Below are 19,897 nucleotides of genomic sequence, written 5' to 3' on the forward strand. Positions count from 1 at the left end.
AGCACTGGATTTGATTTAAACTAATTGCACAAAGAAGTGTTGTTTTTATTCCTCAGTACTCTGACTTCATCGGTGCTTGTTTAAATCTGAATAAACCATGGCAGTCTAGAGTGCAATGCCAGCCAGTCATTAAGCAGGCTGAGTTGGTAAATTTGAGAAGAACCTTGTCAAAAATAATATCTAAACTCTTATACACCTCATTACTGAAAGCGACATTTATTCAGCAGAAACAGAGCAACTTAGACTGAGCACAGATCTGGATTTATTTATATACTATCATGCAGCTTTCAAATTCGTATCAGAAGCTGAAGGAGATTTTATGTACAAATTTTATTTATCGCTTACTTTGAGGATGGTTTTAGTCAAAGTCTACTCTGTCATCACCATTTTGATTTTATAGCATTCCAATGAGGTTATTTGTCGGAACGGAGGCATTCTGCCAGATACAGTCTTTTCTTTTAGTCTTAAGATTTCGCAAATAAACCACTTTCAAAATGAATGATGCGGTCAGGATTAATACCAGCCCAAAACACAAAAGACAAAGATTCACTTCCTTCACGCTTGAGTTCGTTTGGATGCAGACAGAGACCACCCACCTTACACATGCTCAGACTGGTAGTTTTCAGACACACCCAAGAATGATTGCTGTGAACTCACCTGCTTAAAGAACCACACTAAGGAGGAAATGTACTGTATGAAGGTTCAATTCAACCTTACTATATTAACCACTATCTATGTGAAATGACCCTTAAATTGTCTAGACCCTTCCCCTGTTGTACTGTAATTTGTTATATCACTGCTGATGGAAAAAAGTCTCTGAGGTGACAGTTTCAGAGGTTTTAGCACCTCAGGCATGTCTAACTAGACTGTGGCCTCAGGGAAGACCCAAGATTATCTGGAAAAACTATTTCACCGTTGGATTTGAACATCTGTGGATCACCATGGAGGAGCTGTAATCTGTGGCAAGGGATACAGATCTAAATCTTTGTGACAATGTCTGTTGTTTAAAGTGCTATACAAGTACAAATTTTATTACATTTAAACATCTGGGCTGACCTTCTTGGGCTGTCATGTCCACAACCCCCAGCAGGAAAAGAGGAAGGATAATAAAAGAAAAAATGAATGATTTCACAAACAATCACTAAGCTATCCACAATGACATATTAACAGTCCCCTATGGAGAAATACAACCATGTACTTTTGATTTAGTGTCTAATCATGATGCAGTTTGTACAAGGCCTTGTGTGCAGGAGAACCTCCAAAGAGCTGATAAAGTTTAGCTACTTAAAAGCGGATTCGAGAATTCTCCCCCAGCTCACCTAAAGTTCCTGTTTTGTCAGTGCAATCACACTGAGATGGATCTGTCAAACAAAGTTCAGGTTTTGATTTGTTTCTGCTTCAGTCAATAGGTCTGATCATCATGCGCACAGCTTTCATGGAGTAGAATCCTCCTCCATAGTCTGCCCAGAAGATGCCATCTTGGAACTTGTTGCGATACACACCGCCAGAATACCACACACCATTGAGATTGGTCTGACCACATGCGTTGTACCACCAGCCACCTTTATGGAAGTGAGCACAGTTTCCTGTAGTGAAGTTATACAGGACAAGAAGAGGAAGAGAAGAGGAAGACAAATAATACTAACATTTTATTATTTAATTTTTTTTTTCACAATGAGAAAGGAACCTAGTGGGACATTGTTTGTTTATATAGTTAGGTATTACAGCCCCAGGTTAGGAATTGTGTGTGCTGTACGTTATAGGTTTAAAACAAACCTATAACCTACAGGACATCAGAGGTGGCTAGGATAATATGGCTGGTGAAAGGGGAGGTATTTTCCAAGGAAACATGGCAGGAAGCCGGAAGAGCATTACAGACTTGAAAAATGTCATACAGTGTTTTTATGCAATAGTTTTACCTTAAAAATTTTAACCTTTTCATAAAATGTACAGCTTAACAATAATAGTTATTGATAGATATTTGATAAATAATAACCTGAGAAAGCATCCTTGTCTCGATCCAGCGTGGTGAACTGTTTTCCGTTGTGGCTGGTTAAAGAATCCCCAGCATTGCCTTGGTAAGTGCCCAGACGCAGGCGGTACGCTTCACTTTCAGGTTCCAGATGGAAGCTGCTGTAGGCTGCATACACCTTCTTTTCCATCCAGTCCTGAAGCTCCACCAGCAACTTGTAATCTCCCTGCTTGCCTAAGCTGTAAATATTCTCCAGACCCAGCCAGTGTTCGGCATCTATGTTGCCAAAACCTTGCTGGAGCAGAATAAACATAAACGTGATGTTATTTATAGTAGTGCTTTACTACATCGGTTCAAAATGGAATGGGAAGCTTGTTTCAGTTTAAGAGGTATGAGTAACTTTTCATTAACCTGCTGTAAACAAAAAAATTGGTTAATGTTGAATTACTTGCATGCAAAAGCACGAACTCTGGCAAATCCAGAACTCTGGAGTTCTCTGATTAACTATGTATTTGAAAAATGCTGATATCTCAGTCTGCTTGAATTGCACTTAACCACATACAAATATTGGACAGGGACCATGTCATTTGTGTGCGTTTTACGCAAGAGAGCGCAATTTGCGGCCAACGTATTTCCTGAAGAGAGAGAAGTAACATAAACCTATTGGTTCAAAACGAGGCTTTCCATTAGGACCTGGAATCATGACAAATGTCTTGAGGTTTCAAGAGTCATCATTCACTTGCAAGTGTGGCTGTGTGGGAGACAGGAGAGAAGTTTGCTGAGAGTCAGTGTTAGGTAGAAATAATGGGGCGTCACATTTCTGGCAAAGTTGAACAGTACCCTCAATCACCCATGAAAGCCCAGATAGCATGAATCTATTCCTTAGAGATTCCCGTGCAAAAGAACCCACAGTCTGGAAAGAACATAAAGAGGTCTGGCACAGAGTGTGCCTTCCTCCTTTGCTGCCTTCTGTTTCTTGGCACTTTGTGAAAGTGAAGCTACTTTGCTTTAGCATACAGGGATGTGGAAGAATATTGGAGCCAATGGTGGAAACTGCTTGAGTAATTGTACTTTGCTACTCTACTGTTTTGTCATATTTATACTTTACTTGAGTGTTAGTGAAAACAACATATGTGTTCTCTAATTTATTTACAGTTCCTTAAATACAAACATTACAATGGTGGAAACTGCTTGAGTAATTGTACTTTGCTACTCTACTGTTTTCATGAATCTGTTCTGTCATCCAATCACTTCAGTTTATCATGTTTATCAATGTAGAAAACAACTATCAAGAATCCTGCCATTTTATCATCTGTTAGCATGAGTCATTTGTTAATGTGAGGTCAAAATAGCATTCATGCCAAAATCCAAATCCTAGCTAATAGTTAATAATGGTTGTTTACAAATTATTTTCTTTGGATTAATTCACAATTAAACTATCTATGCATGTGACCAGCAAATTTCCACAGACTGAATGACTGAACAGTACAGTTTCTTTAAAGTGAATATAATTTTTTTTTTAATTCAACTGACATTAACTGATAATAATTTGCTCAGTTAAAACATTGGATTTTTATTTTTATACTTGAGCACTTAAAAATAAAAGTAGCAACTTTTTGAATTTTTGGCCCAATACTTCCACTTTTAATCAAAAATAATTTGAAAACATTGCCTAGACTTTACCTTATAACTCTCCCAGTTCCTGAAAAAGTTAACAGATCCATCCTTCCTTCTCTGGATGATGGTCCAGCCTCCATTGTCCACATCTTGTTCACACCACGCTTGCATCAGCCTGTCACTTTCATCTGGTTTAAGAAGGTACATTCCACTAGTGGCATGTCCAGCCTGCATGGCATGAAGGCAGTCACGGAAAGGACCTTAAAATCAAAAAAGGTAGAACAATACATAAACATCTTATTTAATATACATCACATGGTATAATACCCATATGGATACCCTACAGATTACACTTCCGAAGATCAGTTTATTTACATTTACGGCATTTAGCAGACACCCTTATCCAGAGTGACTTACAACTGAGGGTTAAGGGCCTTGCTCAGGGGCCCAGCAGTGGCAGCTGGGTGGACCTGGGGTTCGAACACACGACCTTCCAATCAGTAGCCCAACACCTTAACCACTGAGCTATTATTACTACTGTAATAATAAAGAATATAACTTTAATAAGAAACATCCTTCATATTTATACTTTACTTGAGTGTTACTGAAAACAACATATGTGTTCTCTAATTTATTTACAGTTCCATCAAATCATGAATCTGTTCTGTCATCAAATCACTTCAGTTTAGCATGTTTATCAATGTAGAAAACAACTATCTAGAATCCTTCAACACGGTACTGTTTGACTTTTATTGTACCACTGGGCTAGACTAATGGTTATTAATCTCACTATCCAGGGTCACCCAGAAGAAGATGGCTTCCCATTTGAGTCTGGTTCCACTAAAGGGTTCTTCCTCATGTGTTCTCGGGATGTTTTTTTCTCGTCACCGCTGCCTATGACTTGCTTGTTAGGAATATATATATAAATATACATCTACATGGCCATTTCTCTAAAGCTGCTAAGTGATAATGTTGAAAAGTTTTGGGTTTCTCTTAAGACTTTGAAAATATACTATAAAGTTTCTTAAAGTAGTCTAAAGTAGTCTTTCAAGTCTGAAACAGAGTGAACAGAAGACAGGTAGAGTAAAAACAAACATGGACACTTCCTTCTTGTGGTTTTAGAGCATTAAAAATTGTGCTGACTGGTTGGTAAAATACCTTGCAAGCTGAAGAAGAATGGCTGTCACATACCTTGTGGTCTGTTGGACTGAAAGAAAGCAGAGACCTTGAAATACTGTATGTCTAAAAATGTGCAGTCTGATTTTAAGGCCAAGAAGCAGACGAGTGCAGTCTCTAATTTCATGAATGGAGCTGCACAAGGTGTGCAAAACGTCTGGACTGTTTTTTTAATCCCACTTCCCACTTTTTACCAATGCTGATTAGTTCTGCAGAACAATCCATTCAACTCTACATTCCACCCACATTTTATTACTATTATTTTGTTTGTTTGTATTCGTGTACAGTATTTTCTTATAAATCAATGTTCAACCCCCCAAAGAATACCCAACCCAACCAACCAACCCAACCACCTGAAACATTAATTTTCTATAATCAGTTATTATTCTCTTATTATTTATCTGTTACAATCTTATTCTCACTTACCTTCAGAGCTAAAGTTGCCACTCAGAGGTCGCTTGAGTTCCAGTGTACTTTCAGTGGGTTCTGGTCCTGCTCTGGAACCTCTCTCTCTGGGGAAAGCCCGACTGTGGACCCTCTGGATCTCATTGGAAAAACGGGGTACTTGCACTGGAATGTTCTCTGGAACCACCTGAACCAGAGGTGGAGGAAGTGGCTCCTGCCTGTGATTCCCATATACCTGCAGGCACCTCTCTTCCAGAGCACCAATCAGAACAGACTGGTTATTAACCACAGCAGCAAGGGTGGAGAATCGGGCCTCGAGATCCCTGTAGCGGGAAGAGAGCCGCAAAGCCTCTGTTGTGGCATTGAGAATGCGGCTTTCAAGTTGCGCAAGCTCCAGCGAATTATCCCGCTTGCGAATGATCTCATGCAGAAGCTGCATGTAGAGTTGTGTGACACGGGAATTCATGTTGCGAGACTCCTTACGCAGAAGTTTCATCTCGCTGACCATGTTGCCATCCACATCCACCACCATCCGCAGGGTGTCTATCTCACGTCTTTGCTTAGACATCAGCTCACGGACATCTGCTATGTCCATCCTGTTTACGCGATCCTTGTCTGGAAGTGAGGGTCCACGGCTTGCACAGATGGGCCCTGTGATCTTCTGCTCAGGGACCAGGAAGGTGTATGAGCACTTTTTAGGACCATCATCTTCCCAGGCCCTCCGTCTCCGTGAAAAGCCCATACTTTGCCCCCATGTCCAAGCACAGAAGAGAATACAAAGGCTCCAGGAAGTAGGTCCCATAGTTATTGCGTTCAGTTCTTGCACAAACACTGTAACCTTAAACAAAAAATACACTCATCAGCGATTTTCATACCTGGCATTGGCATTTAACAGTTACAATAGGAGTTTGTTTTCCATATTTATTTTTCTAGGGACAAAGCTGTGATCTTCAATATAATGAAAAGAACATTTGGTCATATCCTGGAGTTACAGAATGCAATCATTTTTCTATTGTATATAAATAAGACCTTTCTCATATCTCTGGTATCACATCTCAGACTAGAGGCTGTGGTTTGGTCTGGTGTCTCTATGCTAAAAGTACCCAGCGCCATCCTCAAGGAAGCAAAGCACAAGGTCCAGAGAGTTTCAGTTTTCAAGTTTACACTGTACTCTCTCTTAAGCCACTTTAAAATAGATCAAATACACAACGTAGACTAAACTTTATTCAGATGAAATAAATGTGCTTCCTGTAAACCCTCAGATGGGCCACAGGACCATTTCACACCAGACTGTGGACTTGTCTGGTGTATTGTTTAGAATATTTACAGATTTTGCAAGTTATATTTAGCAAATGTGTGCAAGGTAGCACATAAATGAATGCTCCAACAGTTTTGCTTTAAAATGGGCTTTATACTCAAACCGATGACCCAACCATTGAATTTATGGGGTGCCGGGTTCAGGTTTTTGTGTGTACTGCTCTACATTGAGTTGGAACTGTCAAGATGAGATCTTTTGACTATATCTCCTGCCATTCATAAGCTTCTGTTTTATTCACAAGCCCAGTCCTTGCATTAGGGCTGTATATAGAGCTTCTGCAGTTGCTGGCTCCTACACACACTGATTCATGAACCCATTAAATGTGTAACTATATAGGACTTATGTTCTATTGTTCCATTTTTGATTTATAACAGAAATGTGTGTGGTTTTTGTGATTGGGGAGGTGACATGTCCCAAGAAGTTTGACCCATAAATTGGGGTCACTGGCCAGAAATAGATGAGAATTGTCTTTCATCTGGAAAAGACAAACTGTGTCCACAAGTTCTGTTTTTGGTGCCTGGATAATATATCAGAATAATTAGCCTTGAATGTAAAAAAAAAAAAAAACAAACACCTGTGCTATATGTGGAAAAAGCATGTCAAGGTATACTGTCTCATTTTCCAAGAGAATGTCTGTCAGTGCCGTTGACTGTGCTTCCTTAAAACCCAAGCCAAACATAACTGGCCAGATCCATATTTGGTTTTCGGGTGGGAAAATTGCCGTAATTGTGAGTACTTGACTGACACAGAGTATTGCCAGCTGTTCAGCCACTTTAGATTCAAATATGCACTGATCAGGAAGGAGTAAATCACAGGTAGAACTAAGCCTAAAGTCTTGTGCTTATAAACAATGTGACAGGAGGGGAAAAAATGAGCAGATGTGATTTAAGTGTTTTTGTAAAGATATCCAGGCCTTTCAAGCTGTCTAAAATGTTATAATGAGAAAGATTCTTGGATTACTTCCTAGTCTAAAAGTTCTGCAGTCATGAAACTCGTTTTTCTTTCTCATTGTTGTCAAAACACAGGCTCAGTCTGATAGCACTCAAAGTTAAATATCATAAATTATGATGCTCCCTAATATGTTCTAGTAAGAAATAAACCAACAGATCAACCTTCAACCCTGTTTATAAAAAAATTTTTTTAGCTGTGATAAACTTTGGAAACCATTCATTAGCTTGGAATGGCAGTTACCATTAGACTCCCTTCTAACACTTGTAAGTTTGTAAAAATGTGTTTTTTTAAAAAAAAAAAAAAACTATTTACAACAGCTTCCTACACTACAATAAAGTGAACTAAATGATAAAACATTTTTAACCTAACTCACAGTAAGAGATGATCAATGCTAGCAGCACATGTAAACAAACAAAGCTAGCTAGGTGAGAAAACCAGCTCTTACCCAATATGTTCTTCTTAAACATGAGGGATTTAGATGCGAGTAGAGAAAATAGTACCTACTATTCTAACAAAGACAGGAAAGTACATTTCTCCAATGCAACCCATCTTTATACAAGCTAACTAACATAGCTAGCTAATGTGCTTAATTCACTACTTGTTTAACATTATAAAGAAAAAGCTGCTATTTAAAAAACTGGAAACACAAATTATTAATTGTTCCTTGTTTAGTAATGACACATTTTGGTATCAGTACATGTTTCAAGAAGTAGCAAAAACAAAACCCACTCATACTCATAAAAAATGATATAAATGCATCACTTACACCACTCAGTTCATATGAAGCATTTTAAAGGTTAGGTTTATACGTTTATGGATTCTGTCCAATTTTACAGCAGAACCGAGGAGAAACATATACAGCCTCACACATCATAAGTACGAAAAAAGGCAATAAATTATGCCAAATCACACTTCTGTGGTTATTTGCATCCCATGACGGAAATTTCTAACTCATGTTTAACACAGTTCTGTAGGGGGGGTGTTTTTCTGGAAAGTAAGCCAAAAAAGATTTACCATAGGGAGTTGGAAATTTATTTCAGGTTGCCTCTTGGTCAATCTCAGTGGATCAACTGATATTAGTGACATATGATACATATGAATATGAACAATATGACATATGAATAACGAAGTTACTGTTAGAACAATGAACTCGATTATTATCTTTTACCACCTGTTAGAGTGTTTTATTTATTTTATACTACAGCAATTTTCACAATGATTACAATTAAACAGTTCATGTAATGTTGCATTTAATGCTGCAACAGTAAAAAGTTGTCGTTATACTGATATACTAATATACTAATACACTATTAAATGTAATAAGGAAAAATTTAAACATGTAAAATAGAAACATAACAATAGTTTAGATCTTATAGTGTAAGCCATTGTCACTGTTTTGTACCTAGGCTTTCAAGCAGTTGAATATACAATTGTGCATAATAGCGATGTCCTAACTTTCTTTGCTTTCTGAAGCCATAAATTTTGGGGGCAGAGCTTGGTGTACATGGTTGGAAATGAAGGTGGTCTCAGTGACTATGAAACAAATCATTCAACTCTAATTTAGTTGACAATGGAGAGTCCTCCAATAAATGTTAAATTGGCATTACCAGACAAAGAAATTCATGATTTACACAACTACATACATTTCTAAAGCATCCACTGAACAAGTGCCTGTGTTAAGACATTATTATAAAAACAATAATGTATTGAAATTAGAGCCATGATCATATAAAGCTGTTATTTGCTGCTTTTCAGAGCTGCTGTTAGAAAAAATCAGTACACCATCTGATCAATCAGAATTCAGAATTCGACAGCGCTGTGTATACACATAGGTCAAACTGTATAGTAAAAATGTGACCTTCTATATATTTGTGTTAATGATATAGAAATATTTCCAATGCATTTGTCATTTTTATGAGACAACACAATTACAGTGCTGCTTCTGGATATTGTTGTGTTCTTGTAGAGCAGTAAGATCAATTTCTTAACTTAGAATCTGTGGCTGTCTTGGTTTTGGTTGGGTTGTGCAAAGTTGAGCAAACTATTGTTTTCTGTCTGTAATTGTTCTTTGTCTGACAATTGAAATAACACAAGAAAATGTAATATAAACAAGATGGGGATTCATCATAGGCAACTGCTGCTTTCTAAACTGTTCTATACACCCTTTAAGGTTTTCTTGAGTGAAGATTAAGACGAATTTTGTAGGTAAAAACATTGAGCAACTTTTGTTTGGAATTTGTTTTGGATTTTTTGGGTAATATCTTAAAATTTCTTTCTTGAATCCTACACTAAATGTGTTGCCCTGTCAGAACAGTTTCAAGCAGAACATTTTAGGAGGCTCAGCTCTCTTTGTTATCCAACCTTATAGAACCATTTTTCTAAGGTTGTACCTTTGACAAATGTTTTGTATTAAGAAGAAAAGAATGGCCAATATTTTGCAGTCTTTACCACACTCTTATGCTTTTGTTAAGAGGACAAAAACATCCATTTTGGTTGATCCTCTTGAGAAACCCTTTTGTCAATCCATCCATTTTCTGTACCACTTAACTGACACTGGGTCTATCCTAGAGGGCACACTCAGGGCACAAATCAGAGCCTTTTTATCAACCTACAATGCAGGTCTTTGGACCAGCAGAAGAAATGGCAGTACACAGAGGAAACCTCTGAAATGCAAAAAGGAAAAAAAAAACATTTCCCGCATTCTTTGTGAATGGGGTAGAAGGTGGGAATCCCAGAGGTACCAGTCAAATGTTTAAACCACTAATCCACCATGCTCTCTATTCTCTGGAGAAAACCTTAAAGATTCATTTTAGAATCCTACAATACCACACTTCATGGTCCGAAAGGGTTTCAAGTAAAACTGTGGGATAAACAGCAAATTACTGATCATACTTTTTTCTACTTATTACTTAGAACATGTGAGATATTTAACATTTTGCTAAACATTTTCAGGTTCTAAAATGGTTCTGTGTTTGGCCATCTGGGGGAACCCTGCTTTTTGGCTACCAGAAAGAGTTCCAATAAAACACTAGTTTTGGAACCTATGAACTGTTACTTTGCAAAAAATAAATAAATAAAAGTGCATATGGAACTCTAGAAGAACCCATTTTACCAAACCTTTGACTGGATAGTATTTTCTTCTTCATTCTAAAATCAGTCACATATTTAAAATGTAAATAAATCTAATTGGTCTTAGGATTTGAAGGATCCTTTTTTTTGGCTCTGTAACGCTTTCTTTATTCTAATGTTCTAAACAGCACAAGAACCATTGCTTAAATAGGAAGTTAAAGCTGTTTTGTGGTTTGTAGCCGCTTGAGCAACCATTGTTTTCTCTCTATAATTGATCCCCGTCCCTCAATTACTCTAAATGAATATGTGGTGGGAAATGCAAGAGAAGGAATAAGAGAGAGAAGAATAACAGGGCTTGAGAGTTATAGTCGGAGATTGGAAAGAAATCACAGCTGAGTCGTTTTAAACACTTTGTCATTTGGGCTTGGTGTTTCAGCTGTAATCAGTGGGAGCTGGCTTTTCCTTCCAGGAGCTCCACATGCCTATGTTGGGGAAATATGTTAAAAGTGTTCCCAAACCTAATCCCTGTAGAAGTACAGGTACACTTAAAAACTGTGTGTTACCAGCCAACATTCTTCAGCCAACCTTATAAATGAACCTACAAATTTCTTAAACATTGTTACATAAAATATGTAGTAGTTTGAGCAATCTATGTACATATATGAGAAAAAAAAATCCAGACGTTGTGACTTTTTCTGAAATCAGATTAAATTATAAAAGTCATGGGAATGCCAAATATATAATTGCCCAAGCTTGGACTAAATGGAAAAAAGGGCACATCAACAAGTTCAAAGCCCTGATCTGAAGTCTGGCAGAAAGAAAATGTTTGGCTCTGAGGTCAAATTTGAGCATTTAAAGTTGTACTTGGAAGGAGAAGCTTGAATGATGTTGACTGAAGACAGAGAGAGAGAGAGAGAGAGAGAGAGAGAGAGAGAGAGAGAGAGAGAGAGAGAGAGAGAGAGAGAGAGAGCTATAAATCCTAGAGTCCAGTGTCTGAAAAAAGAAAAATAATCTCATTCTCATTCATTTGATTGTCAAATGAGGAATTTTCGAGTCAATCCTCTCCTCCATCACGGCCACCCAAAAGTCTCATTTTCATGTTTCTGTTCTGTTACTGTTGAAGTTTGGATTCTGCATTCTGATTGGACAGAAGGTGATTTACTCTATGATAAGAGGAGCTCTGAACAGTATCAACTGATGTTACAAATGTTACTATTTCTAATGAAACCAATGTTTCTGAGGGACTTGTTTATTATAGATTATAGATTATTATAAAATTATAGATTTAAAATTAAAATGATATTAAAATTATAGATTCTTAAATGGTTCTTTGTAAACGAGTATGGCATCAAAAGCTTTGTCAAAGGCTTTAACATCCATCAAATGGGGGGACGTGGTAGCTTAGTTGTTAAGGTTATGGACAACTGATCAGAAGGTCATTAGCTCAAATCCCACCAAGCTGCCACACTTGGGCCCCCTGAGCAAGGCCCCAAAACTGTATAATTGATATAAATGTAAGTCGCTGTAGATAAGGGCATCTGCCAAATGCCATGAATATTAATGTTTCCATTGCACTAAAAGTTATTTATAGTGCCAAAAAGGTTCTTTAGACTATATTAATGTTCCTTATATCACTAAGTAAAAATGGTTGTTTTAAGGACCATTTATTCAAAGAAAAAAGTTCTTCTATGGAATTACTGTGAAAACACCTTTTTGGTGCACTGTAACTTTTAAGAGCTTAGGATGGAGTAGTGAAATGTTACTGAAGGTCAATTTCCTGCATTTTAACCTTCGCCTCCTTGGGCTGAGATTGGATCAGTTTCTTTAATGATATCACAGACTGATCTTTTATCCCCATTACACCATTTTTTTAGTTTGTTTGTTTAATCTTTTTTTGTTGTTGTTGTTGTTTTTTTATTACACTTTAATAAAATGATTCCTGAGAGACCCTTTAAAGTTTCTTCAGTTGTCACTCTGTGTGTATTTATTTTTTATCAAATTATCTTTTATTTCTCCCTAGATATTATACCAGTTTCAACAATTTGGAAGGATCTATGTATTAAGATGAAAATATTGGCCAGTATATTGTAGCTTGTGTATTGTAGATTGCATATTGTGTATTGTTGATTTGTGGCACATACATGATCCAGGGATTGCGTACATTCTGAGAAAAACAGGTTCTTTAATGGTTTTTAAAGGTTTTGTGATCATTTTCTTATTTTTCCATTTCTTCCTAATACCTAGAACCTGTCAGGTATTTGCAGTAGGTGTGAATTGATCTAGATTCACTTTTAGAGAGAAAAGCAGGGTTTTGTTTGATCTAAAAGACTTTACTGGATCATTTGAAGCCTCGTAAAAAGGATTTGCTTGGAAGCCTTTTCAGAAACTTTAGAATAATTTACACCTCATCTGCATTCCTCAATCTTGAAAACAATAATGAAATCTGTTTTATCTTTTATTGACTTTTTTTGTATTAAACCGTCGAATTCAAATTCGTATCACTGTTCTTTTGTGAAAGACAAATAAATAGGTGTCTTTAATCATTCTTATGAATAACCATATACAAAACTGTATGTTTGAGCGAGCAATTATCCAGAAACTGATTGTTTTATTCACAGAGTCTGACTCTTCTGGTTTTTGTTTCAAATCTAACAAAGCTATCTGACTTCCTCAGATTCTACACATGCAAACACTTTGTCAATTAGAACCATGACCACGAACATTAGGCTTTCTGGCTTCAGGCTGAAACCCGAGTCTCACAAACGCAGATCAGTTTCTCTAACCAACTCCACCTCGGCCTCCTTCAGCAGACTGCATGTTTTCGTCAAAAGACATTAAACCACTTAAGAGGGCTATGATTAACTGTTTATTTTCAGTTAAATTAGGATTAATATACAGAGTGGGAAAAAGTTAATGAGCCGGTAAATTTGGGTTTCTAATCTTACAGAATTGTCTTATTACATAATTCATTTAATATTAACTAATATTTAAAGTTGGTGTATACTTCTTTAATCTTTAATCTAAAGTTATTTTATTTAATTATACTATGTTATAACAATTGCTTTTTATAATCTAGGTTTTTGGATAATTATTGATTTAAACCACAATTTACATTTATATTTTTTTCCTGAAGGTGGTCACAATAAAAGATTGTTGTGTGGTTAATCTGACAATGCACTATTACTGTACAGCACAAAAATATAAAATTTAAAATCAACTGATGTGAATTAGACAAATGAATAAACTGCTTGATTTAAGCACACACTTTTTTAATTATCTTCCAAACTCACATTATAAAGATGAGCAGAGATTTACGGTCTAAAATCTTTCTAATCGTACTGATTTGTCAATTAATCCATAATACTTTCTAAAAGTTTGATGAAATATAAAATCTGAACATTCTGTATCATTTTCTAAAGTAGTTATACATTTTAATGAACTATAGAATAATGTTATCCCTCTAAGTACATGCTTTAAAGTAGAAGAGAAAAATGTCTCTCTTACCTCTTAAAGTCCAGAGCTTGTGTTCAGCTTCAAACATCCAGTCTTTCTGCTCACTGACTGCTCTGTCTCACACGCGCGCACACACGCGCACACACACACACACACACACACACACACACACACACACACACACACACAAATGCAGAAGCATATAACCTGTAGGAGGCTCCTAGTAGTGCTGAGTGGATGAGATTGTGTGTGTGTCTGTGTGTGTGTGTGTGTATGTGTTTGTGCGTGTGCGTGAGTATACTCGGGGTTTTCCAGTGCCCATTAACACCATAAATATTTCAGCATTTCTAATTTTGCATGAAACATGAAAAACAACAGGCCTCCACCTAATTCTCTGCTGTTCTCTAATGCACTGTACTGTTCTCTATTGCACTGTACTGTTCTCCACCGTTCTTTACTGCAGTGTACTGTTCTCTGCTGTTCTCTACTGCAGTGTATTGTTCATTACTGTTCTTTACTACAGTGTACTGTTCTCTACAGCATTGTACTGTTCCCTACTTTTCTCTACAGCAGTGTAATGTTCTATACTGTACTCTGCTGCTATGTTCTGTACCCTACCCTACTGCTGTGTACTGTTCTCTACTTTATTCTACTGCTGTACTGTTCTCTGCTGATGTATACTGTGCTCTACTGCACTCTACTGCTGTGTACTGTCCTCTACTGTACTTTACTGCTGTGTACTGTCCTCTACTGGAATTTACTGCTGTGTACTGTCCTTTACTGTACGTTACTGCTGTGTACTGTCCTTTACTGTACGTTACTGCTGTGTACTGTCCTTTACTGTACGTTACTGCTGTGTACTGTTCTCTACTGTTATTTACTGCAGTGTACTGTTCTCTACTGTACTCTATTGCAGTGTACTGTTCTCTACTGCAGTTTACTGTTCTCTACTGCAGTGTACTGTTCTATACTGCAGTGTACTGTTCTCTACTGTACTTTACTGCTGTGTACTGTCCTCTACTGTCCTTTACTGCACGTTACTGCTGTGTACTGTCCTCTACTGTACTTTACTGCTGTGTACTGTCCTCTACTGTCCTTTACTGCACGTTACTGCTGTGTACTGTCCTCTACTGTACTTTACTGCTGTGTACTGTCCTTTACTGCACGTTACTGCTGTGTACTGTCCTCTACTGTACTTTACTGCTGTGTACTGTCCTCTACTGTACTTTACTGCTGTGTACTGTCCTCTACTGTACTTTACTGCTGTGTACTGTTCTCTACTGTTGTTTACTGCAGTGTTCTGTTCCCTACTGTACTCTATTGCAGTGTACTGTTCTCTACTGCAGTGTACTGTTCTCTACTGTACTCTATTGCAGTGTACTGTTCTCTACTGTACTCTATTGCAGTGTACTGTTCTCTACTGTACTCTATTGCAGTGTACTGTACTCTATTGCAGTGTACTGTTCTCTGCTGATATATATGTTACGTTGTGTACGTTATTGCTGTGTACTGTCCTTTACTGTACGTTACTGCTGTGTACTGTTCTCTACTGTTATTTACTGCAGTGTACTGTTCTATACTGTACTCTATTGCAGTGTACTGTTCTCTGCTGATATATATGTTACGTTGTGTATGTTACTGCTGTGTACTGTCCTTTACTGTACGTTACTGCTGTGTACTGTTCTCTACTGTTATTTACTGCAGTGTACTGTTCTCTACTGTACTCTATTGCAGTGTACTGTTCTCTACTGCAGTGTACTGTTCTATACTGTACTCTGCTGCTATGGTCTGTACCCTACTGCTGTGTACTGTTCTCTGTTGCAGTGTACTGTTCTCTACTTTATTCTACTGCTGTGTACTGTTCTCTGTTGCAGTGTACTGTTCTCTACTTTATTCTACTGCTGTGTACTGTTCTCTGCTGATGTACACTATTCACTATTGTATTCTACTGTTGTGTACTATTCACTACTAAGCTTTATTGCTCTGTTCTTTTCTCTACTGCTCTCTAATGATATTTGTTGCTCTGTAATATTCCCTACTGTACAATGTTGTGTAGTGATCTTTATTAATCTTATTTAGTATCTGTTCTGTAGTGCTCTCTAAAGTTTTTATTCTATTTTCTACTGTTTTCTGTTGCTTCCTACTGTTCTCTACCAGTTTATTGTTTGTGTCTGATATCTGTATTTAGAACTGTATTCTTTACTGTTCTCTATTGATATGACTCACAGCTGTTCTCTGCTATTTTTAGTAACGTTCTCAGCTGGACTTTATTGTTCATTACAATTGTCTGCTGGATTTAACTGTTCTCTGCTCTTCTATTCTCTTTGTTTTTACTCTTTTTTATGTTCTCCCAATGCTGAACGAGCTCTTTGTGTGTCACAGCTTGTTTGCTTCTCCTGGCGAGCCTTTGGTCCAAGAAAGAGTATTCAGTTTGAAACATCTGAATAAGGACCATGATACTTTTGCAGTTTCAGTTTTTGTTTATAAAAGATGCCCAGTCAGAGCAGTTTACCAGGGTCAGTATTAATCACCCATGCAATCACAATGCCTTGGAATGATACTTGATTTATCCAAACCAAATCTGGGATATAATGAGAACAGAAACGGGTCCAGGGATCCAGAGGGACCCCAGCAGCCATGCGTCATGCAGCACAACCCAACTCACTCGTCCCCTCTATATATTTTCTCCGTGCTCACAGACTCTGGAACAAACACATTGCCAGGAAACCAACATACCCAAACTGATGAATTTATCCCCATGCATGTCTTCATCATTCATCTATCCTGTTCATTATGACTGGAAAATATACACATCATTTATTAACTTCAAATCCCTAAATCCTCAGGTGCTTCTGCTGTAATCCATGAAACTGTATCTTTACTTTTAATTCCATACAGCAGGGTCTCTCTTCATAAACAAAACACACTTGTTGAGTAATAAATAAGCATGGCTGTCCTGTTAATCAACTTCTGCGGTGCAGATTTTCCTGGTGAGCATCTGCCTTCCATTTGGAGTTTTATGGATTTCTTTTTCACTCAGCCATTTAAGAAGACCGGACTGCCAAACATCTGGGTCACTCTTAAAAGTGCTGCAAGGCTTTAATGCTGTTTTGGAACAGAAGATGCCACAAAAAAGCCTCCATATTTTTAATCTGTTTGTGAAGCAGAATATTTGGGGAATGAATTGACTTTGTTTACGTTGTTGGTTTGATGGAAAAGGTGACAGTCTGCTTGGTTTTGGCTTTATCTACAGTATCACAAAATAGCTCACAAAGGACTAAGACTACTGATAATAATTTTATTATTAAAATCCCCATTGACACAAAGCACAAAGATATATATATATATATATATATATATATATATATATATATATATATATATATATAGAGAGAGAGAGAGAGAGAGAGAGAGAGAGAGAGAGAGAGAGAGAGAGAGAGTTTTTAATTTGTTCTTTCAAATAGAACAACAGAGAAATGAGAGAGAGAGAGAGAGAGAGAGAGAGAGAGAGAGAGAGAGAGAGAGAGAGAGATGAAGATGAAGATGATCGTCGCTGTCATGTAGAAGATGTTGTATATGTATCCAAATACATATATAAGGACAAATAATGACATTTTTATCAACCAATATAAGGTTCTCAGCATTAAAGGGCATTTGTGGTCAGTTGGGATTCACTGGGATGCATCATTTAAAATATATATATGTTTATTTAGTTTTTTTACACAAACCTATCCTGCCCTCTGCTGGCAGAGAGAAAGAGAAGGGGAGAGAGAGAGAGAGAGGGGGGGGGGGGGGTTAATCGAATACCAAATAGCCAGAAGACACACTGGACAACTAAAAAACATAAAATACTGAAAAATATTAAACATTTATATAATATGTAATTAATATGCTAACCTGCTAACTGGAATGCTAGCCACTGATAGACTAGAGAATACCAACTAAAAAAAAAACCATCTTTCTAAAAGTATAAGTAAAGTAAAAAGGAATCTATCTCAGAGGTAGGCAATGGTTGCTTACCAAAAATCACATCTAGCAGTGACAATTCAAAAATGGCTACAAGTGAACACTTTGAGGGACCGAGCCTTAGCCCACTAAAAAAGATCACTAAAATTTTTGGAAACATCTTAAATCAAGTAATGAAAACACACTGCAGTACGAAGCACTGAAAAGCCAAGAGCTCAGCCCTAACACCAGTCCCCTCTGTCAGCTGGTCCTGAGACTCACTAACACACACAAACTTGCTGTCGTCTCAGACCAGCAGTGCTCAGAAAAGTCTAATCAGTGTCAAACACACACACGCACGCACACACAAACACACACACGCACACATACACACTTCATTTCCTGTTTGTTTTCTCTTTTCTCCCTCAGTGTTGTTGTTGTTCAATAGGTTTGTAATAATTACATATTCACATATCTATATTACTCATATAACTTTGCTTTGGCAAAAGTGTGATTTTATATTCATGCCAGTAAAGCACTACTGAACTGAACTGAACTGAACTGAACTGAGAGAATGAATCTCAACATTGACAGATGAATAGATAGATAGATAGATAGATAGATAGATAGATAGATAGATAGATAGATAGATAGATAGATAGATAGACAAAAAAAGAAGGATGGATGGATGGATGAATGGATGTATAGAAAGAGAGAAAGAAAGAAAGAAAGAAAGAAAGAAAGAAAGAAAGAAAGAAAGATAGATAGATAGATAGATAGATAGATAGATAGATAGATAGATAGATAGATAGATAGATAGATAGATAGACAAAAAAGAAGGATGGATGGATGAATGGATGTAGAGAAAGAAAGAAAGAAAGAAAGATAGATAGATAGATAGATAGATAGATAGATAGATAGATAGATAGATAGATAGAAGGACAGACAGACAGACAGACCAAAGGAAGGATAGATAGATAGATAGATAGATAGATAGATAGATAGATAGATAGATAGATAGATAGATAGATAGATAGATAGACAAAAAAAGAAGGATGGATGGATGAATGGATGTATAGAAAGAGAGAAAGAAAGAAAGAAAGAAAGAAAGATAGATAGATAGATAGATAGATAGATAGATAGATAGATAGATAGATAGATAGATAGATAGATAGATAGATAGATAGACAAAAAAGAAGGATGGATGGATGAATGGATGTAGAGAAAGAAAGAAAGAAAGAAAGATAGATAGATAGATAGATAGATAGATAGATAGATAGATAGATAGATAGATAGATAGATAGATAGAAGGACAGACAGACAGACAGACCAAAGGAAGGATAGATAGATAGATAGATAGATAGATAGATAGATAGATAGATAGATAGATAGATAGATAGATAGACAAAAAAGAAGGATGGATGGATGAATGGATGTAGAGAAAGAAAGAAAGAAAGAAAGAAAGATAGATAGATAGATAGATAGATAGATAGATAGATAGATAGATAGATAGATAGATAAACAAATCTTCAAATGGTTGCACTTTAAAAAAATATATAAATAAAACAACACAACATCTTTCACCTTTTTCAGCGTCATGTGACATTGAAGCAAACACTAATGGCCCACAGTTTATAGTGAAGAAATTGAGCTAGTCTAATAAAAAGTGCATATTTACACTGTTAGAAAATTTTGTACTGTTTCTTTCATTTGATGTTTTATGTGTTTATTTGTTTTAAGTAGTTTTGTGGTGCTTTAATAAATGAGAGCCTTATCACTGAATGCAACTTTAAAAACATTTACGTAGCTATTAAGAGGTGCTTAAATAAAGCTTACTCATAATGGGAAAATGTTTAACATTTATTTTCCAAATGAAACATTAACAGATTCCGCCATTTTGGATTTAAACAGGATTAGCCCAGAGATGCTGGATAAGTAGTGTTGAGTTAAGTAGTACCACTCCTAAACAGCAGGTGGCGGTGGACTTTTTT

General features: G+C 36.8%; 1 protein-coding gene across 1 annotated transcript; it reads right to left on the minus strand.

The window, feature by feature from the left end:
• Positions 1-200: 200 nt before the first annotated feature.
• angptl1b (angiopoietin-like 1b) lies at positions 201-14,096 on the minus strand. Its single transcript, XM_060875178.1, has 5 exons — positions 14,013-14,096; positions 5,192-6,008; positions 3,656-3,849; positions 1,997-2,267; positions 201-1,586 (listed from the first exon to the last, which is right to left on the minus strand). The coding sequence occupies exons 2-5, from the start codon at positions 5,970-5,972 to the stop codon at positions 1,399-1,401; spliced, it is 1,434 nt and encodes a 477-aa protein (XP_060731161.1). The 5' UTR covers positions 5,973-6,008; positions 14,013-14,096; the 3' UTR covers positions 201-1,398.
• Between the last annotated feature and the right edge of the window lie 5,801 nt (positions 14,097-19,897).

Source organism: Tachysurus vachellii, chromosome 7 (assembly GCF_030014155.1).
Source record: "Tachysurus vachellii isolate PV-2020 chromosome 7, HZAU_Pvac_v1, whole genome shotgun sequence".
Taxonomy (NCBI): Eukaryota; Metazoa; Chordata; class Actinopteri; order Siluriformes; family Bagridae; genus Tachysurus; species Tachysurus vachellii.